The 22,815-nt window shown below is 30.6% G+C and overlaps 1 protein-coding gene and 1 long non-coding RNA gene across 7 annotated transcripts in view; one reads left to right on the forward strand and one right to left on the reverse strand.

Annotated features, from left to right (window-relative positions):
* The window catches only part of LOC136973660 (uncharacterized), a 38,621-nt gene extending 22,663 nt beyond the window's left edge, over positions 1-15,958 (reverse strand). The window contains exons 1-4 of one of the 4 annotated variants that reach the window (XR_010880527.1): positions 15,889-15,958; positions 15,656-15,775; positions 15,384-15,592; positions 12,556-12,897 (exon numbers count right to left, since the gene is read on the reverse strand). This is a non-coding gene — a long non-coding RNA (uncharacterized lncRNA). Of the gene's footprint in view, positions 1-12,555; positions 12,898-15,030; positions 15,593-15,655; positions 15,776-15,888 lie in introns of those variants that run through there. The other 3 variants (XR_010880529.1, XR_010880528.1, XR_010880526.1) reach the window with 3 other exon arrangements.
* LOC136973658 (inactive tyrosine-protein kinase transmembrane receptor ROR1-like) overlaps positions 1-22,815 on the forward strand; it is a 48,250-nt gene that overhangs the window by 22,870 nt on the left and 2,565 nt on the right. Inside the window, exons 3-7 of one of the 3 annotated variants that reach the window (XM_067268399.1) lie at positions 1,870-1,928; positions 3,683-3,982; positions 4,388-4,460; positions 18,324-18,781; positions 18,860-19,093. In XM_067268399.1, coding sequence (XP_067124500.1) covers positions 1,870-1,928; positions 3,683-3,982; positions 4,388-4,460; positions 18,324-18,781; positions 18,860-19,093 — 1,124 coding nt within the window. Of the gene's footprint in view, positions 1-1,869; positions 1,929-3,682; positions 3,983-4,387; positions 4,461-17,551; positions 17,780-17,828; positions 18,119-18,323; positions 18,782-18,859; positions 19,094-22,815 lie in introns of those variants that run through there. The other 2 variants (XM_067268401.1, XM_067268400.1) reach the window with 2 other exon arrangements.

Genomic DNA, 22,815 nt, shown 5'->3' on the forward strand with positions numbered 1-22,815 from the left:
CCAATATTATAAAACTATGTTTACTTTAAGGGGAAAAATAGAGGGGGGAGAGCATCATTCCTATTCTTTTGCTAGTTGTAATTTTCCAAGAGATTAGCTTTAATTAGTCTCGTGTAAATATTATAATCAATGTTTTAATTGGATTTTTGTTTTAGAAACGATACTTTTGGAGAAAATTAAACTTTATTAAGGTTAAATTTTCAATAATGAATTGAAATTCTTCGTTTATTAAATGGACTTCATTAAGAGTTATTAAGAAATATTCATTATTCGTCTAGGGTAGGATTAGGTTCATTTGGAGTATTACACTAATGCTTTGTAATTAACGTTGGCTACCGGAAATAACGGGAGAAATATCACAATTAAAATATTTCTAAAAAGATCTTCTATTTGTCTATATTTTTTCTTCTTTTTTAAAAATTTAAATCAACCAATCAGGGCTCTTCTTCTGTGTAAACTTGACGGATTCTGCTCCACTAAACCGATTCGGTTTGGTGTGTAAGCTTGACTTACGTTGCATAGCTAGCCCCAGGAAAAGGATGTGCAAATTGAGGGAAGAATCCCCCTTCATTGGTCCTCCTAACGACTCGGTAGGCGTTCGCTCTGACAAAGGGACACTTGTCCCCCTTTGGCGAACGAATTGTCGCAGTTGATTAACTCCAGGGAGAATGTATCAACCGTTGGGTATTTTTAGTTGACGGAAGAGGGTAAAATTCAAAAGGAATCTGTCAAAGAGTTGACATTCGTTTCCAGGTTTTTTTCCCTAAATAAATTATAATTTTATCCGGATATTACTATTGACTTTTTCCCATCTTGTGGATTTATTTTCTAATTTTATAACAATTTATTTTATTTATTTTTTATTTTTGGCACTTATTTTAGTCTCGATTTGTTCCGCTTTCACTCTTTTACATGTTCCATTCCTTGTTTTTTGTTTGTCGGCCTTTTACTTTATTAATTATCCATCGATTATGCTAATTTAATGTTCATTTTTCTTTACATATCCACAAATCATACTTATTTCTTTGTTCAGTATGCGTTTAAGCACTTAAATTATGTTCAATTCTCTTTTAAATGAACATAAATTGTACTCATTTCTATGTTTCTTACTCTCTAGTTTTGTATTACAAAAGAGAAATAAACACAGAAATGAATTTAATTTATGGACATTTAAAACAGAATTGAACATAATTTAAGGGCTTACAAATAAATGAAGGGCATATAAGAGATATGAACACAATTCCCAGGCATATAAGTGAAATGAACATAGAAATGAACACAATTTATACAAAGGACACAAGCGCATAGAATCTGTTCATTTCTCTTGTTATACGTGTGTTCATTTCTGTGTTACAAACCACTCTTCTTGTCGATTTTATTTAAAAAAGAAAGCAGAAACTGACAAATTTATTTCGTGTACTTTTCCTTTGTCGTGCTTTTTCTCGTGTCTTCCTTGTATATTTTTAAACACGTAAATGTTTTTTAAACTGCCGTTTTTTTCGCTTGTTTTTTTCTAAACAATGCATTTTTCATCTCTTGTATTTTTACTATAATTTACGACTTTCTTTTCTTAAAATATTTGTCATTTTCTAAGTAATTTACTCTGGTTTTGTTTCTTACTCCCTTTTATCTTGGGGGGTTTTTTTTACGTGATTTACATCCTTGACCTCTCTTTAAAACTCGAAACAGTATACAGTTTACAGGCGTATACAAATATAAGTTTGATTCTAAACAATTTATACTGTAAGTAAATTAAATATATATTTAAATTTATGAGCTGTAACATAAATCTCAACGTACATATTTTGAAATATATTAAATGTTATATATATATATATATATATAAAATTTTTTTTTTTTTTTTTACAGAACTCCAGGCGATTCAGAGAAAGCAACCTTTGGAAGCAGTGGAGAGTTGGACTCTACGGGTAAATGGCCTTAAATTTAGGAAATTTATATATATAATAAACAAATTAAACGTTTAAACTCGTCGTTTAGACTAAACTTTTATCGATAAGTTTAAAAAAAACGGCGCCAGAAGGATGTTTTTATCAGCAATCTTCAAATATTGTTACGATGAGGTCGACAGATATAAAGATTTTGGAAGACGTTTGGACAAAAATCAATGATTTAACAATAAATATAATTTCGTCCATCGTCGAGTTCAATCGATAAACTATCGATTTAAACCATTAACTAATAAATCACCGAAGAAATTAATTTAGACAAAAATTATTATTATTATTATTTGTTTTTCTCAAATAAATACTCGAGATATCAGTTTTCTAGCTTTGGATATGAGTTTAAAGTGTACACAAGTCGAAAAGTTTACGTTTCAAAGGTACAAAAGGGAGTAAAAGAACTCATATTACTATAGAAAGGTTCGCAGAAAAAGAGGTCGAGATAGAAAAATGGAAAAATAAGAACAAAAGAAGGGGCTTAAGAAACGTATAGGAGGAAAAAAGGAGCATAGTAAACAAGAGATATATAAAATATAGAAAAAGGAGGGAGGAAGCGTATATGAAACAGAAAAAAGTAGAGGACAAAAATAGAAAGCAAACCGAAATTCAATAGACTAAGCTATCAGGAAGCTTAACCCTCAAGCTACATAACATTTGATTAAAGATGAATATTGATTACTCGGGTTACCCGAAATCTATTTTTACTATTGGTTTATTTATTCTTTCACAAGGACTAGCGTACTATAAAATCTTTAAAAGTATAGCTTAGTAAACACGGGTCGTAGATAGAAAAAACATACAAACAAATGTATAAATGTATCTCGTTACAAACAAGTAATCACCGGGCAGCTAACAGGGAGGAAGGGAAGAAAAAAAACTGAAAAAAATATATAAATAAAAACAAACATACATCACCCAAAACATGGAACAAACGATTTTTTCCCCCTCATCTTTTTTTTTGCCTGGCGTAAAGACCGTACGACGAGGCAGTTATCATCTTTCGTTTCCTATAATTCTGTCCCTCTATAGAAAGAAGTTAATGCATTTAGCTTAAGGAAACATTCCTTATTACTCTGTCAATAAATCGACTTTTACATGACGAAGAGCGAAAGGTTTAACAAAAAAATAAGTAAAAAATCGTAGATGGGTCCATTTGACATTTTAACCAAGTAGCTAAACCGATTTTTAATTTCGAAGCACTCGACTAAGTGCATCTGATGGAGAGGTTTCTATCTGACAAGAAGCCGCAACACGCCCAGACACGTGACGAGTTATGAAATATTCATCATTTATTCCCATCCCCTCGCGCACATACGTACTGTACACACATACATACATACATACACATCCCATTCTTCTTCCTTACTAGTAATCTAAACTGACCCCCCGGACTGGTATATCTAGTAGCAAAGCCAATGTTGTTTGTTAACTCGGGTCGCGCAGCAAATGACAGATACTCGACTTTGTGGCACATTACATGGCATTCTTTGTAATCTAACGCGCCCCGAACTTACATAATGTAATCACCTATCTCTTTTAATGTTCCTCTTTTGAAGTTTATTAGCACACAAAGTAAATTGATGATGGCAATGAAGAGATAATGGCATAGTTTTTACGTGGGAGAGAAAGAGGGAGGAGGCGCAAGAGGAGGAGGGGGAAGAAGATGATATATTACTTCTTAAAAATCATTTTTATCCAAATTTTTTTTTCATCTTTTACAGCTCAACTACAGATGATTCGATCCTTGATCAACGTCACCAAGGAAACTGGCGAGAGCATCAAGATGAGGTGCGAAATACGTTCGAGCGTGGAGCCTCATATAGTCTGGTACAAAAACGAGGCACCTCTAGAGGCCGAGAAGGGAAAATTGGAAGTTAGAAAGTACTCTTCAGAATCCGGTCATTACGGGTCACGTTTGAGGATAGTGGACCTCGATACACACGACACTGGCTATTACAAATGTGAGGCTTCCATTGATCAACACAGAGTGGAGAGTTCTGGAATTTTAATCGTGAAAGCCGGTAAGATAAATTTTGTTTTCGACTTCTTTGTTAGTTTAGTAATTCAATTGTCTAAATTAGAAACAATTCCACATACGCGATACTCGCGCGCGCGCGCACACACACATGCACCAACTTAAATATTTAACAATACTCGAGTTACTGTACATGTCTCGAGTTGTTGATGAGTCCAGGGAGTTAAAGAACTTATAAAATTGGATTAGTGAGAAACTAGTCCGGTTGTAATTACGTTGAGTGTCGTTAGTAAGGGGTTAGCGTTGATTCGGGATCGAGCAATGAAATTTCAAGCCGTAAAACCGCGATTATATGATCGTAAAATGGTTTTCTTATCACATATTTATCCGCCATAATTACATTTTTTAAAGTCTTGTCTTTTTTTTTTTTTTTTTTTTTTTTCTTTTGCAGGTCGAGTGAAACCTGCTGCTACAATCCCCAACTTTGCTCCAGTGTTCCCTCATTTTCCTGCCTTGGGTGGAAAGTAAGTACTGCACTTGTTTTTTTTTAATCTAGAAGTTATTACACGTGTGAGCTTTATCGTGATCCCCCTCGTATGTCGTCACCACATTGAAAACACGTGAGAAAAGTCGTGTTTATCTCTTCCCTCCAGCGGAGTACATTTATTAACTAGTAATGAATTAGTAAAGCCATCTGCCTGCATGACGAACGGATGTTGTAATTCAACTGGGGTAACAGTTGCGCCCATTCATGCCTAGTTCATATTTGTGTGTGTGTGTGTTGTTTTTTATTTCCGCCCCTTTCTCAGTAGAGATTCAATGTAGCGTAAGGAGTGCTTCTGTTTTCGTAAAGTTTGCTTAAGATTAATAAATATTATTTTTACCCCTTAAACTAATCGTAAAAGTTTTCATTTAGATGTATTCATTCTAAATTTAACTTTATTTTCTTAATTTTTATTTATTTTTAAGCCATTTTAATAACTTAAAATGGCTCCAAAATAATTGTTTTTTTTTTTTTTTAAATTGGAATACAAAGTTAAATATTTATTAAATAAATGTAAATTATTTTTAATTTTCAATCAAAATTCATTGAATTAAAAGCATTTCGTTTTTTTTTAAAGATTTAATTTTCTTTATTTAAATTTTAATTCAAAATTCTAGAATTGTTTAAATTTCACTGAAATTGAGTAATTAGAAATTAAATTTAAAAAGTTTATTTCATTTCATTGAAATTGAAACAATTCCAGAATTTTCAATAAAAATTCAGTTCTAGAATTGTTTCAATTTCAATGAAATGGAGTAAATTTTTAAAAATTTCATTTCATTCACGTGTAATCGATTATTTAAAGTAATCTTCTAGAATTTGCAATAATAATCGATTTTTAACATTTTTCTAGAATATTTTTTATATTAAAAAATAAAAGTTCGATAATTAAGAAAAAAACACCTAACTGTAGAATTTAATGTTAAATTTTTATGTATTAAATTATGTGTATATAAAAATTGTCGAACCTGCGAAAACAACCACCTTTAAATAGCGGCCATTATTTCGAAAGCTTTATTATTATTATTTTTTTATTTTTTTTAACAAAAATACATATAAAATAACTTCCAAACAGCGGCCATGTATTTACGTGTCCGTCAGTGTCCGTTCTTCACAGCTTTGAATGTAAAATAAACTTCGAAAAGCTGATAAATTTTCCTTTTTTCCGTATTTAATATTTATTTTCCTCCATTAAAACATTATTTTTGATATATTTCTACAAAGTTATCGTATCGATTTTCTCAAGTTTTGAATAAAAGAATACAATATCTCTTGATATCTTAACCGATATCTTGTCAAAGAAAAGAAGAAAAGCATTCCATTCTGGGCGTGAATATTTTGACAAGATCTTTAATCTTTCTTTAATAATTAACTTTCTTTCACCTCATCTAGATCAGGAGGCGGTTTTCCATCTCAATCTTTTAACATCCATTACAGAGTATAGATTTCCTCATAGTAATTTAATAGCCATTTTTATGTAACTTATATCGTTAAAGGGTTAATGCAGATACTCATCCAGATGATTTCTTTTTATCTTTATTATATTCTGCCGTGTAAATGGAAGTTAGTGATGAGCCCGCTCATTATCTTTATGAATCGAAATGGTCACGCTTAATGTTTTTTTTTTCTTTTGGGTGTATAATTCAAGAGTTAGGCGGATAAAAGGGAAAGCTTTACCAACTTTATTTATGTAACTCGACCGAAATTGCTTGGCCTGTACAAATAGCACAGGTTCTAATGCCACAGGCAGGATAAATATTTAGATCTTTAGCCAAAAGTGGAGCCAAATGTTCCTTTTCTGATTCTTATCACAATAATGAAAGTAACAGTTTCCTGCTATTTTATGTAGAGTTAAAAGCTGACTAAAAGGAATATTTTTAAGTGTAAAATTACAGCTGTACAGCTGTGTTACGGCCTAAAATTTGCTATAAATGTGTAGATGAATGGTATAAATATTTTCTTCCAGATGTTTTTTCCTATTTTATTTCGTAATGTGGATAGTTAGTGATAAAGAAGATTTATCCTTAAAAATAATATGAAAGTAACTCGTAACAAACTCGTAACATGATTCAATCTTACGCGTAACGAATCGTTTTAACTTAAATTACTTTAAATTTGAGTTTCATATCTATGATTGTTCCTTTTAGAATCCATATTTTCCAGCATCCATCTCCGCATCAATAGAGAAAGATTTATATCCTCTAGAATCCAATTTCAAATACGTTTCATCTCATCTTCAAAATTGCAGTGTATATTTATTGTTTTTAAACTTATTTTACGAGGCCTTACAGTGAACGATACAAAAGGCCTCTCAGAGCAACACGTGCCCAGTTAGTCACCCATTTCATCTATAATGAACTTCTAAAGATTTATAACCCTTAAACTAAATTACCACAGGGCTTATGCTCGTGTTAAATCTTTAGAAAAGTAGAAAATCAAATGGCTATCATGGTAGATTAAAGGTTTCCTATCAACGATAAAACCAGGATTAACGGATATTCGTCACCTCTAAAGAAGAAGAAGAAAAAAATATATATATTATTACCCGTCAACTGGGACCTCAACAAATATAGGAAAATCCCAAAAGTAAACATTAGGAGGTTATAAACCATTCTAAAAAGTTGGGTGGTCATAAAATGCAAAGTTTGCTGAATTGAAGAGAGTTCGGCTTTAACAATAGACCAAGGCAGATGTTTGTGTTTAAATAGGAGAGCTGATAACGTTCGGGAAGACTGTGTTAGCCATTCATGAAATAAATTGTGAGGACACGTTAACCGTTGTACCTGACAGCTTCACACTCCTGACTGTATAAAATGCATAAAACACTTTATTACACAGCACTTTTTTTTCTCTTAACTTTATCAAAAGAACAGGGACCTTTTTTCAATGTTTCTATGTGACAAATTTCCGAAAAAATTTAATTTATCCCACGAAAAAGTTAGATCGATAAAGATGCCGAGGTGAAGAATATTCTAAATGGCATCTCAAATAAGTGATTTCTAAGTGAATTAACTAAACTTCTAAGCATTAAACTAAGTTAAATTTATATAGAATTTAATATAAACTTAATATTAATCAATGGTTATTAGTGTTAAATTAAATTAGGCAACCTCTAATTTCAATATGTTGATTACACGGTGTAAAACTCTAATTATACCGTTGGAAAACCGTTATAAATTGTTAAATTTAAAATATTTTAACGGTTAAATAATTTATTGTGAGGTTTTTTTTATTCTGTTCTTCAACGTGTGTATTTAAAGATAAAAGCTGCAATACGTGTCAGAGGTGGATCGTAAAGCGAAAAAATAAATTTCTTGATGCACTTTTGAGGGGGGTTAAAGATGCCAAGATCATTTCTTACTACAAAAATACTAAAAACTGTAAGGAAAAAAAAAAAATTCTACTAAATAATTGTAGATGAAAAACTGTTGTGTGTACGTATAGATATATATAATTTTGATCCCAGACGTTACAAGCTCGGAAAATCCCACAATCAATTGATACTCCCAAGAAACAGATTGTAAACACGACATAAATCTCCCCCTTCGAAAAAACCAAGAAAAAATTTTAAAAAGGCATAAAAAAGTAACATTTTCCGAGGCGGAGTGCTTAATTTTAATAATTATCTGAATAAAATCCTTTCTTAATTATGTTTCCTAATGTAAAAAAGCACGCAAAGTTGTGTATTTTAAAAAAATACACACACAGACACGCACACACACACACACACACACATATATATATATATCCATTTTTTCTTTATCGTATCAAAGATTTCTTTTGGCAAAAATTGAATTTTGGTTTTTCAATAGAGGACCGTTTCCTTAGTTTATTTTCTCTCTCGCTCTCCCCCTGTCCCTCCTTCCCTTCATGTTGACTCCACCTGTGTTAGTGATGGAGAGGAAAAAAGACCCTTCAGTCTTTCAAGAAGAAAGGGAGGGGGAATATATATATATATATTTCATATTGGAAAGGAATACTTTACGATATCTATTTTTTTTAATATATGTCTATGCACTTGCATATTCAAAAACATGAGAAATGCACGATATGATTTAAATAAATTACGCTTTAAACCAATGATTTTAAATTAAATATATATCAAAGTAAAGCAGATGAATCACGGTCCCTTTTTCCATACAAAATTCATATTTTTTGGTGCGTAAAACTATAGAAATCAATATTTTTGGGAAGATAAAATATTCCAGGAAGAGCCTTTTTTGTAAAACAATATTTCACTATTAGAATCATATCTAAACTTGTATCTTAACACATAAAGAGGCCTTCCACCCTCACCAAGTAGTTTAAAGCGTTACTGTATCATAGTGCTGTTAGGCCCTACTGTAACTGTCCCCGTAGAAGACTCCCTCAAAACCATTGATTTTGATAATTTTAAGTAAAGTTTAAATGAAATTAGTGTAATTTTTATGCTTTAAATGTGAAATGTATTTGAAATTTTTAATATTTTAAATTATTATTAACAAATTTAAATTGGTATACAAGAAATATTTATAAATTCAAACGTCTATAACAAAAGAATCCTTGTTGGATATTAATTGAATCTTTTTTGAAACAGGAAAGAACAATTTATTTTAACGAGTAAGGAAAGAAATTAGTGTAATTTTCGTTCACCACGTGGCGCTAAGGAGTTATGATAATTGACAACCAATCAAAAAAAAACTATTCCCCGTTGTGTTGTAGGTTTCCCTATTGTTACGTTTCTCATACGTATGGCACGTTCAGTAAATTGGCAATGTCTCCCTCTCTCTCTCCCTCTTAGACCACCAAATTATTGATGTACCGACCAACGGTTTCTGCTTTGTTATTCAGGAAACAAAAATTTCTATTATTTTTTCCCCTCCATTTTCTTTAAAAAATCTATCCGAAAACGTAAAAAAAATTATATATATATATATATACATGCCAACAAATGCATCTTACAGAATTCGCTTCGGAAATTTAAATTATTGAAAAATCAGAATTTAAAAATAAATAAAACTCCGAAGCTAATTGGCTAATTTAAATTTCAAAAATTCAAATTTCAACCAATCGCGTATCAAATTTCGAATTTTTTTAAAAAATGAATTAAACATTTTTAACTAATGAAAATCGATTTAAAATAAATAAAATGATGTTTAAATTAAATGTTTAACCGATTAAAAACCTTATTTTAAATTTAATAAATTAAAGATTTTTAAAAATAAATTACACGGTGTAAAACACGGTATAAAAATGCATCTGATTTGCGGAAATTAAGTATAAAAATGTAAAAAAAATTCTGCGAACAAGAATAAAGATTTTTAAAATGAGATTTAATGCCGTAATATTTAATTTTATTTAAGAAAATCTCTTGAAAATATTGAAAATATCCACGAGATACTTTAAATTAATTAAAGATCACATCTCATCCATCTCTATGTAATTATGAAAGATGTTAGCGTAGTGATTTCAGAGAATAACAAAAAGATAAAACTAAAACTTTTAAAAAACCGATAAAATCCGCCGGTTGGATGTAAAACTTTAAAGTTTACGACAACTTGAACAATTATCGACGAAGATAACTTTGTTATTTCTGAGTTCCCTTCAGTCAACATATGGCACAGTTCGCTCTCTTGATAACAAAGATGACGCACAGGAACATGGCCGTCCCTAGAGGTTGCTCTTATTCCAACACCTGGTGTTTCTCATTGCAACCCAACAAGAATCCTACTAAGCTACCTCCATCGCGTGTTCCTACATAAAACCCCTTTTGCCTGAATTATAGATAAATGTATCAACACTTACGGAATGTTATTAATAGCCACGCTTTTTTTTTTCATTATTAACAAGAAAGGGGTTGAAAGGGTTTCGTTGAAACCAATAGTTGCCAGATTGTATGGTTATTGTGTGCTAGACACGTTATCTTTTGATGGAAGCTATAGACTGGTAGTTAGATGGACAAGCTTTTCTATTTTATTTCTACTAGGAGTTATTTCTGTCCCCCTGTTTCCACTTTACAGGATACTGGAATTCCTCCCCCCATTCTTTCTTCACCGGTTGCTTCGTCTGGGTTGCTCTTTCGCTAAAAGACTGCACGTTTCTATGGCAACCCATCCAGGAGATGATCTGATGTTTAGATGTTGCGTGCTGTTACCCCCTCAGTGATCTTCCCAACCAAATGGTCCACTAGTGGTTAATTTTCTGTAAGAATTCCGAGTTTTAGATAATAGCTTGGTTACGATATTGTAATAGAATAGGAACAACAAAATTTCCTCTCATCCATTATTCTTGAGTAAGAAAAATACTCCAATAATATCTTCTTCTACTATTTATATAAATTTGTAAGAGGAAAAACAGAGAAGAAAAACCCGTGTAATGTGTTATACAGACATTTACAAAATAGTTCTTCTTCTGTATATTTTTCCAAGGAGAATTATTAAATCTCTTCACTTTCAAAGTTTTCAATCTACGAATGGCGAAAATGCAATAAGTTTAAAAAGAAATTTTAAATGTTAATCTAAATTTTAAAAATGTGAAAAAGTTAAAAAAGTCATTAGGGGTTATCGAGAATTTAAATTCTTAAAATAATATTTCTCCTCGCAGTCACAAACAATATTTCTCTGCATAATATCACTGTTTTCCAATAAGCTAAAAAGATGAGAGTTGACTACAAATAGGTTGGAAAAGTAACTTAAACAATAAAATTTTATTACATTTTTAACGTTCTAACAATAATGAATAAAGCAATAATATAGTACTTCATAAATTCTGAATTCTGAAGTCTTTTTTTTCGAACCCTTAAATTCGATATGGTTGGATGAACGAAGCGGTTAAATGCGTGCTTGCTGCTCTGGGGTATTCAGTTTTGAGTCCCTAGTTAGTTCCTTTGAAATTTTCGTGAAAGATATGACCGGATATATTGACTTTCTTCTCTCAGCACCCGCGCCCTTTGCTTGTCTGAAAGAATTCGTGATGGGCACGCGAAAGAAGACCACCCCTTACAACCTACAACTTTATAGAGTTTAGAAAGAAAACTTAAGATTTATATCATTTTGACACGAATTTAAAAATCTAACATTCCTCTTTCTGAAATATAAATTTTTTAAATACTAAAACACTAGTATTAATACAGTTTGTGTATTATATGCTAGTAAACAATACTAGTACAAACTGTACTAGTACATGCAGGGCCTCGGAAAAAAGTTATTAGTGGAGCCCAAGATATTTGCAAAAATAATTTATTATTCTTGGATGAAATTTTCTTAGAAATTTGGAAGCGCGGGCTTCGGATTGAGGCTCGAAAATCCGACGTCTGAGCCAGATGAGTTTACATATTGTACTAAAATTAGTGTTGTAATTATTGCTTAAATTAAAATTAGGCAAAAATTCGGATTCATTTTGGAAAATAATATACGGAAGATTTAAGAAATAAAATCTAGTTTTAATCGCGCTGTAAGGATTTTCTATGCTCTTGAGATTGCTGCCATTGTTTGAAAAGTTCTGTCTTTGAACCAACAGAAACGAAAATTGTGCAACTGTATCAATATTTATTTTAAAAATAGAAACTAAAATTAAAAAAAAAACAAAAAAAAAGGGAGAAATGCTATCATTTGTACGAAACTTTATTCTTTTTATTAGAAACTAGTATTATGTCAACTCATTTTCTTTTGTGATGTTTCGATATATATAGTCTACAAACAAATGTTTTGTTGCGATTGTCGTTTCCTGGGAGACATATCAACAATAACGCCTCTTTTATCATTACTTCTTTTTATTCTTTAACCCAATCTCTCATTGGTTAAAATTTTCATCAATAAAACGAAAACAATTGAATCACCGGAATTAGATTCAAAAATCAATCATAAATTCTAACCATAGAAATATTTATTTAAAAAAATTCTATAAATTATTAAATATTTAATTTTACATATAATTTAAAATGTTTGAAATTCAAATCAATCGCTTAAAATAAAATTTTAAAATTTCAACCAATTAACGATCGATATTTGAAAAATTTAAATTTCGTCACAAACGATTCAACCAATATTAACGGAAAGCTTATTTTAAATTCAAAATATAAGTTTAAGTGTTGCCAATTTCCGAACCTGTTAAAATGAATGAGTTCTCATCGAATTTTTAATTTATATTTAATATTCGTTAAAAAAGGAGAAAATTTTAACATTACAAAAGCATGGAAATTATTCTTTAGGAAAATAATAAAAGCAGAACAGAGTTGTTTCAAAAGCAGAGTCATCAATAATATACCAAGGGCTATCTTTCTGTAGCAGACGTCTATTCGACGATAGAAAAGTGACATAATTAAAAATAATTACGCTTGTAGAAAGATGATTAATGTTGAATAACTCATACATTCGTTTGTTCGTGTCAAAGGCTAGCCGCATAAAAATATCTCTTATATTCCTCAAGAGTATTGCAACCTTAAAACAAAATTAAAACATTAATACCGACATAAATTCCCGGTTATTAGCATTTTTCTTTAAAGGAAAAAGGAAAAAAAAGTATATTTTAACCAATTAACTCGTACTCTTATAAAATTTAACGATATTTTAACATCTCCATTATTTAAAGCAGAAATTACGCGAACAAATGCTACGTATTCTCCACACCCACACGAAAAATGGCAACGCTTCATCACAATTAATATTATTATTTCCCTTCGTGACGCGCGTTATTGCTCTCATAAAGGCAAAATAAATTTGGCATTTAATTCTTTATCGCATTATACACATTATTATCTGGAGATATTTAAGAGGTTATCGATTTATTCACAAACTTATTATCCTTTTTTTTAAAAAAAAGAGGAGTGGAGTCAATCGGAACATCTGCTTCGATAACTATTTTTCTTATTCTTTCATCTTGAGTAGAACTAATCTCCCTAGATTATATTGAAGATGAGTTTCTCTTCAATTAATTCGCTCCATTTACATATTAGAAGTCGTTTAATGTTCTTATATAATTTATCTATACTTTGTCTTTAGTCAAAGAAGTAAAAGAAAAAAAAAATCTATACCTTCGAGTTCCATTTGTCTTAATGTTCGAATGGTATCATTATTATAATGATTGTTGATTGTGATTTTGTTAGTTTTTTTCTTCCAGTATTTTGGTTATAAGTCGTGGGTCGTTAATGCTTATTATCCAGTTTTAATTGATGGCATGGTTGATGTCGAATCATTTGCTTGTTACAGATTTGATTTATTGTTTCTTCTTTTTCTTCTAATGAATTCGGCAACTGTCGATTTTATCTCGATTCTGTCAGAACGATTTTCAGCTTATAAGTTAGCATCTATCCTATTGAAATGCTTCTAGCGAGGTGTTTTAATGGTTTTCGAGGGATTTTTTTTTCATACGTCTCTTGTTATGAGCGACAGAAATGAATTTCGAACGGAGCTAGATTTATCGTTTGTTCCCAGAGAAATTTCGACATACTGAAACTAACTGTAACAAATTTTAGGTGGAGTTCTCTATCAATCGTTCACTTATAATAAATGCATCAGCGAATTTTTGGTGGAGTCCATTCGATCAACATCTGGTTGAGATGTGGGCATATGTTTGTCTCCTTTGAAATTATATATTTAATTCATACTTGAGTGATCGACACCGCCCAAAATTCAAGTGTCTTTAATACAAATCCTCAGCTGATAAAAGCTCTTCAGGAACATACAAATTCCAGATAACAAAGAGCTGCAAACGAGCAAGTTAACTCGAGAGATCTTTGATGTCAATGCAATCCGTGAAAATTCAAAAGTTAAATGAACCGATGCATAAATTAAAAATACTTTTCATCATTACGTGGATTTAAGTTAATTTTTAAAGCAACAGGTCATTTCTAACAGAAACGGAAAATGAATTGGAAAATGCCAGACACAGGTTATTCGGGAATTCAATATTCTATAGAGCAAAGAGCGGTGCGCTTTGAGGATAACATTACATCACCATTCTTCAAAATTAAGCCGCCGTCACGATTTGACTGTTTAAAAACTAAACTTTAATTAAGCATTCGTAATATTCCGATTTAGTTATTGAAAATTCTAGAGAGATTGCAATGCGTTCTAACTTTCAAAATTCTGTCAATATTCCGTAACTACTCGAGCCTAAAATCGCAGGTGTTAGAACAGAAAATCTCACGTCATCTTTATTTAAAATAAAGTCGTAAGTTGAGGATTTCAGAACTAAGTAGGAATATACCACTGGATCTTAATTATCATCATCATCAAGCGAATATTTTCTAAACGAGAGAGCCCCGAATGATTTAAATGCAGCAAATGATATCATCGGATGTTGGGTAGCTCTTTCGTGACGTAAGGTCAGATATTCTAAATGATTTTTGGCTTTAGGGTACTTAAAAGTGTACAGGGATCGCTACTTAATGCTCTTGGAATTATACGATTCGATAATACGGAAAATTTTATTAATCCCATCAGAAATGGTACTCCTGATTGCAAGCTACATTATCTCTTTATATACGTAGAACTAACGAATCGAAGAATTTTAAGATAATTCTCACTTCTTTTCTCTTGGTTTTAATTAAAAATCCACGTTTATTAAAACACCTTTAAAGATTTTAACGAATAAAAACTGCACGCCAACTCCGTACCGATAATCAATTTAATGACAGCGTAGAGCTGTCATTACATTAAGCAAATTTTGGCCAGAATTGAAAGGTTAAACCGAGGTTATCTGGAAGCATGTTCTCCTCTCATTTAACCCGCTGTAACCTCCAAAAATTTGTTAGTTAGTGGAAGCGTTACGGCAACCCATTAACGATTGGGAGGAGCAAGACGTAGAGTAGAGACTTAACATCTGTCGCCCGGTATGTACTGTACATTAATTACCAATGGCATATAGTGCCATCTATCGTTATATTTATTGCTAAAATTTAAATTAAAAAATTAAAATATAATACCTTACGCGTAATCACCGTCTAAATCGATGTGTGGTAATTGTATCATCCGGTAAGATGCGTGACGTCATACAAAAGGATTAATAATAATTTGAGAGGGCGCACATTATTCATTCTAATCGATCGAAACTTCATATTATTGAAAAATCTCCTTCCTCCTATAATATAAAAAGGAAACACACCCATTCGTTTCGTTACTTCGAACCGAAAGACTAAGAATAATAATAAAAAAAATATATTAAAATTAAAAAAAAAATAAATAAATATTTAATTACCTTCAATTATGCAACATCAATCATCTAGGAAGTCATGCGAACAAAATTTAAATCTTCAAAAATTAGAGAGAAGAGACTAAAAAGAAAACACGGAGCGGAAAAAAACGGAGGAGTTTATATCTGAAACGAAATTAATGAAAAGAAAAACAATAAAATGAAAAATTAATCACGTTTTTTTATCTTCCTGTTTAGGAATTAGAGGTCATTAATTTTCATTTTTAAAAAAACATTACACATTAATTTTTGCTAGTGGTTAGTCAAATAAACCAATGGAAAATTCACTTTTGCTACTGTGACCGTTTTCTTTTTAAAATCTTTAAATATTATGACGTAATAATAGATTCGATAATAGCGAGGTTGCTAATACTTGTTGTGATTTTATGACGTAATAATGACGTGGATGTGTTAAAAGTACGCGAGAACATAAATAACGAACAATTAAAATATGTTTGGTGCTATTATATTTATTTTATATATTAATAAACAAACAATAAAATGAGAAACGGGATAATTAATTTTCGTCTTTTAAATTATTTGTTGATTTTTCATATTGGTTAGTCGGTCGATAGAAACTCCTTTTGTTACTGTGACGTTTTCAAATATTATAACGTAATTGTTGCTCCAATAATATGATAAATTCATTTTTACTGTGATATAATAATGCTGTGTATTATGACACGAGAATATCGTGAGTGTTATTTTGATATTATTTTAACGTATAATTTTTAAGAAAAAATAAAATGTTAAATAGATATTAAATTGTTTGTTATATTTTGCCATTAATTTTCTTTAAAAAAAAATTTAATTTTCGTTACTTTGATAAACCAATTATATGTCGCGTTTGTTACTGTGACGTTTTTTAAATTTTTAGTAAATATTATGACGTAATAATACTCCCAAAGACACGATAAATTCTGTTTGTTTTTTATTTTAAATTAAAAAATTAATTTTTTAAATTATATTTTTTATTTATTTAAATATAATAATATCATAATATAATATAGACGGTGAAACCTGTGTAAACTGGACTCTTGCAGTACCGAATATTATTTTCAGTTTGGCAGGTTTCCTATTTATTAAGGTTCTATTTTGGCAGGTTTTACTGTATGCCATAATATACAGTGAAATCTATCCAAAATGGAACCTGAATAGAACGGAAACCTGCCCAAACGGATCGCTTTTATATGTTAAATAAACCTATATAAAACGGAAACCTGCTAAACCGGAAAAAATACTGTGTATTCCGATTTACACAGGTTTTACTCTAGTATAAATGTCATAATAATATCAAAAATAAAAAATGAATTTTTATTTAAATCATTTTCAAATTAATTAATCAATAAAACTTTTTTTAAAATGTCGAATACTCTGACGTAATAACGTTTTTCACAATAATAAATCGAATTTTTGCTTTTGTGACGGTTTTTTAAAATATATTATGACGTAACGACTCCATTAATAGCATTATGATATTTAATAATACGTGGATATCGTAACATAATTACGTTATCCCACAGTCATGACGTCATAACAAACTCTATTACCCCAAGTATGAGATCACAGAAGCGAAGAAAAATAATTTTATTATTATATATTTAATGATTAATCATGAATAAAAGGAATAATTATTCGAAAAATGGGCTAGAAATTTTGGAAATTGAATTATTTAAACAAAGCAAACTTACTTGAAATGTCACTGGGAAAATAACACAAGGCAATGTGTAATAACAGAAAATAATTGCAAGCGTGAGAATCGATATAAGTGTAATTTTGTCACATGTTTGTAAGCAGCAAAATAGAATTTAAAAAGGGGGAAACACACACAAAAAAGAATATTAATATGGGGAGAGAATAGGTAAAAAAAACAAAAAAAAAAACAAAGGAAGAACACACAAAAAAATAACGACCTGTGAGGTCATAGTTGGCGACATGTGTTCGTTCACCTCATTGGTGAGCGGAGTGATGACCAGATGGCGGCATCGTATAGAAGGGTGCCTTGTGCCAAGACCCTATGTACACTGACAGCAGTGCTTCCACCATCATGGCTGTCTTTGTAAAGTTGATTCTGTTTACGTCTTTCTTCGTCTCTGCGATAAGATCGACATCCGTTCTAGTAGACGACAGGTACGTTTTGTGTGTTTTAAAACCGTTCCCGTTATTTATTCCTTGAGGTTTTACGGGATCCTTGGGCGTGGTCACGTGACGTAAGCTCTCGATAGAAATGTAAATTTAATAAAAGAAGAAAGGGCGTCCCGTGTTATTGATGGGCATGTGTTGAATGAGGTTGATATGAATGACTTATCTGGGTTTCCTGTCAGATAAAGAGGCTCATTCATTCATTGTTTATATTTTAAGTCTTCTATCACTTGATTTAGCTTGTTTTTCCTGTTACAGATCCCTACATCAGATAAGCTTGTTTATTATTGATGTAGCATCTTCTCTACCTTGTTTATTGATCTACCGGTGATTGATGAATATAATTTTTTGTTTTTGATTTTAGATAATTTGTCCCTCTTTTTTTGGGGTAAATAAGGCACTACATGTGATCTTATCTATTACAGTGATGATTAAAAAAAATTTCAAATGATATCCGAATAACAAATTACAGAATTTTCCCTCGATCCGCATGTTTATATTATAATAAATGTATTGTACTTTCTTTTTATAGCTTACCAGAAGTGAAAGAGAATGGTGTGGAAGGATTTTGTCAACTCTATCGAGGTGTGACTTGCTCTCAATTTATAGGTAACAAAACTGTTTATGTCAATTCGCTCTATAGTCTGAGCAAGATGGAAGAGAAGCTGACTGCGGCATTTACGGTCATTGCTACCTCGCACGACGTGTCTGATGAATGTAATAAATATGCCATCCCTTCTCTGTGTTTCTTTGCCTTTCCTCTGTGTGATGAAAATGTTCAGCACCCCATGCCTAGACAAGTCTGTAGAGATGAGTGTGAAGTATTAGAAAGTATCATCTGCAGGATGGAATATTCCATTGCGAAGAGGCACCCGCTGCTCGGCCAGAAGAAAATTTTGCCGGTCTGCGAAGAGCTGGCACCAGTTGGATCGAAGGAGAGTGAAAAATGTATGCGTTTGGGTGTTCCTAGTGCAATACAAGTAAATCGAGGTAAATGGTATAATTTATATTCGTTCTGACACTACCATACTATTTGGAATTCTATTATTAAATCATAAATACTTCCAGAACACACCTGTTATGAAGGAAATGGAGAGCATTATCGAGGAACCATGTCTCAGACTGCTTCGGGTCTTAAGTGCCAGCACTGGAGTCATCAGATTTTCTTCCGCACCGCCGATTATCCAGAACTAGTAGGCGGTCATAATTACTGTCGTAATCCTGGCGGAATGGAGTCGCAGCCCTGGTGTTTTACTACCGACCCCGAAATTAGAAAAGAGATCTGCAATATTCCCCAATGTGGTTAGTTATTTAAAATGAATTTTTTATTAACTAAAAATTAAAATAGTGTGCATTTAAATTCATTAAAATAAATAAAAGAAAAAATAATTGGATGTAAAGGAAAACAAAACTTATCTACAGTCTTATCTTAAAATGTTAATTAAGTAAATTTAAATTATGTAAATATTATATATATTTTTTTCTTAGTTCCGAACTTACTCTATTATATATTTCTTTGGTTCTTCTCTGGCATTTATTTTCCTGAAGCAGTTTATTCAAATGAATCTTAATATGCATAACTCATTACATTTCTTCCTTTATATAATAACAACCAATTATTTTTAAGTACAATGTACTTTTTTGCATTTATACAAATGAGTGACTAATAAAACATCATAAAAACGTACTGGCAAATGATAACAATCGCCAAAACAAAAATTACACTGTCTAATAATGAAGAAAGAATAATAATTTTAAATTTTTGATTGATTAACCTTTCTATTTCTTAATTATTTACAGACATTAATGATAAAAAAAATACATAAAAAGTTGATTTGAAGACTTGATAAATTGATTAAAAAATGATAATATTAAATCGGTTGACGTTTGCTACAGTTTTCTTCATGTAAGCAATTGTTTATATATTCTCCAATTGTTAAAACATTACGTCTGATAGTAAATTGGAGATAACATCTATATTTAGCATGCTGTTGCTCTCTTGAAGTGCAAAATTAATACATACAATATGTACATGATCAATGACAATAATATTGATGTTAACTTTGCATGCAACTGATGTTATGATAAGCATTTGAATAAACAAAACATTTTTTTCATGAAATAACACTGACAGCTGGCTAGTCAAAGTGATAAAGCCATCATCTTGCTGCTTTGAGGATTCAAGCCAGACAAATTCTCACATTTTCAAGGTAGTTTCAGATGTAAGAATGTTCCTCGTCACTTAGCATTGTTGTGGGCTTGAATGAAACTATAATTAGTTTGAAAAATCAATCTATTAGTATTGGCAGAATGAAGAGATTGATAATGTAAGGAGTATAGGTTAAAATATCTTTTAAAGCATAAAGTTGAAACTACAAAGATGTCTATGATCAGTCAAGTAATAAAGTAAGGCTAAAATAAGCAGCTATTACTAGTATTATTATCTATTATTTTGTGAAAGCTGAGAAAGCATAGCTTTATATTGAATGCTGTTGTATTTTCTTTGTACATTTGCCCTTTTGTTTACATAAAATTTACTTTACTAAAAATCAAATGTATTAGCAATTCAAAAGAATTAATATTTTATTTATAAAACAACTATAAACTATAGAAAATTCCATCCTTCTAATATATGATATTCAACAAAGAATGCTTTTAAATTAAAAGAGAATGGTTCATCTCTGTAGTAACATATCTTTGTTCTAAAGGAATAATGATTCCTACAGAACAAAACGATTGTTTTAAACAATGGTTCTTGACCTTCTCTGGGGTATGAGAGTGCATTTTAAAAATTTAGGGGTGCATCCTTTAAATTTTTAAAATGCACTCTCATATGCCATTAGAAAATTCATGAGGAGTTTTTATTTAAGCATATTTCCATGTTCTTGCTTAGTTTAGCCTAAATTAACCTAATCAATTAAAGAAATTCATGCCCATTCATTAATATAAAAACATGAGTATGCATTTTTTCCATTATATATTCAAATCTGATATTGATACATTTTCATTAAAATCTTTTAAAAAAAAGACTTAGTTTACCATTATGAATGAAAAATAATCAAAGAAGAAATTTTTTTCATAAAGCTTTGATCTGAACTTGAAGTGTAAAACACCTCTTGACAAATCTACCAAGGGGATTTGTTAGAATAGTCGCCATACAAAAACTGGTTATATGTTCATAGACACCAAAACCAACAATAAATGACAATCAACCCATCTGTTTATCCTTTCCTTTTGTTTAAATGATGATATAATTTTTGTATCCAAGTGCTAAGTTGGAGATTATATTACAAGGCTTCCTACTACTGGAATTTTTTGAATTGAATCTGTTCTAATTTACAAATTTTGTTTGATTTTGCATTCTATGTAAATTTACCTGATGACAATTGTTTCAAATGGATGAAAATGTTTGTATGAGTAGTTATTGAAGTTTGTTGATGGTTTTGGAGTTGTGAGTGAATTTACTTTAGATGTTAAGTTCAGTATTAAACTTATACTGAACTGTTTAATAGTTCAGTATATCATCCTAATTATATGCTTGGATTTACAAATTACATGTATGTTTGTTTATAAAAATACAGATATTAAATATATAATTTTAATTGTATAAATATTCCATATTTTATACAATTAAGATAGTTGGTGGGTAGCTTTAAGTTGAATGTCTAACCAAGTATTTGAATATTTATTCTTTTTATTATAAAATTAAAGTCTAATTAGCTGAGTTATATGAAAAATAGCAATTAATTACAAAATGGTTGGCTTTATAAATAAAGTAACATCTAATTTTTAGATACTTTCATTTATTGATCCCACAAGATAGCTTTCCTAAGGCTTATTCAAAAATTGAACGTAGTATTTTAATATCTTGAAGTTTGAGTAAGAATATAGTCATTATATAAAAACTATCAAATATGTTCTTTGAAAATTAATATTGGGAGATTCTAAATTATTGTGAGGGTTCCGTGCCCTGTAATTTTCGAACTAGAAACTGCATAGAAGATATAAAAGTGTAACTCAGAATGTTTTATTTAGCAACACTATACTTGTTGAATTGATGTCCTTCAGATATGACATTATACTTCAACATGGCGATGGTTTAAGTAATATGCATAATTTGTTTTTCAAAACAAAGTCCGTTATCACGAAAACAGAGAAAAGATCCACCTTTGGATAATGCTGATGTTGGTTAAAGCAGTGTTGTATTTTCCTGGACAGTGGGTTAGGCATGATGGATCAATTTTGTGGTCTCCACACTCACCTGATATTACATCACTTGCTTTCTTCCTGTGGGGAAAGGTAAAGCACAGTTTAAAAGACTCCCGTACTTCCTCGATGAACTGAAGCTCGGAATTTTGGCCGCAATAGACAAAGCTATGCTGTAAATGCTGGAGAATGCGTGAAGGAAAATTGATTATCTCCTGGAAATTTCAATGTGCATCTTTTTGAGGCACATATAATTCTTTAGCATTTGATAGCATAGCTTTTTGTTGTTTCCAGTTGAAAAACTGAAGGACACATAAACTCCAAAATAATCTAATGTTACATGTATTTTGCTCCAAACGATTAAAAGATATTGCATTATGAGTTTAATATTATTTGAATTTGTTCAATTAATTTTACATAAAATAAAAATAATAAACTTTAACAAATGATTTTCTGTAGACTGATTGTAAATAAACTTTGTGATAAATTAATATAAATATTTGACATCCTGCAGTTGCTAAAACAAAGATGCACCAAATATGGAAAAATAAGGTCATTCAGGTGTTTAATTTATTTACTGTAAACAATAAAATGTGTAGCTTTTAAAAACATTAAAGTTAGATTGACGATATTGAATTTTCTAAAAACCCAATTTCAATATATCTAATTATTTTGAACATTGTTTAATTTTGACAGCTTTATTAAAGCTTACTTCGAAATCTTCAAAAGGATTTTTGTCAATATTTTTCAGTTTGAAACAGCATCGTGAGAAATTTTATAATTTAAAATGCCAAACCATTTAAACATTTTAATTTTTT

This window comes from Centruroides vittatus, unplaced genomic scaffold (genome assembly GCF_030686945.1).
Source record: "Centruroides vittatus isolate TY-2023 unplaced genomic scaffold, ASM3068694v2 contig_3255, whole genome shotgun sequence".
Classification (NCBI taxonomy): domain Eukaryota; kingdom Metazoa; phylum Arthropoda; class Arachnida; order Scorpiones; family Buthidae; genus Centruroides; species Centruroides vittatus.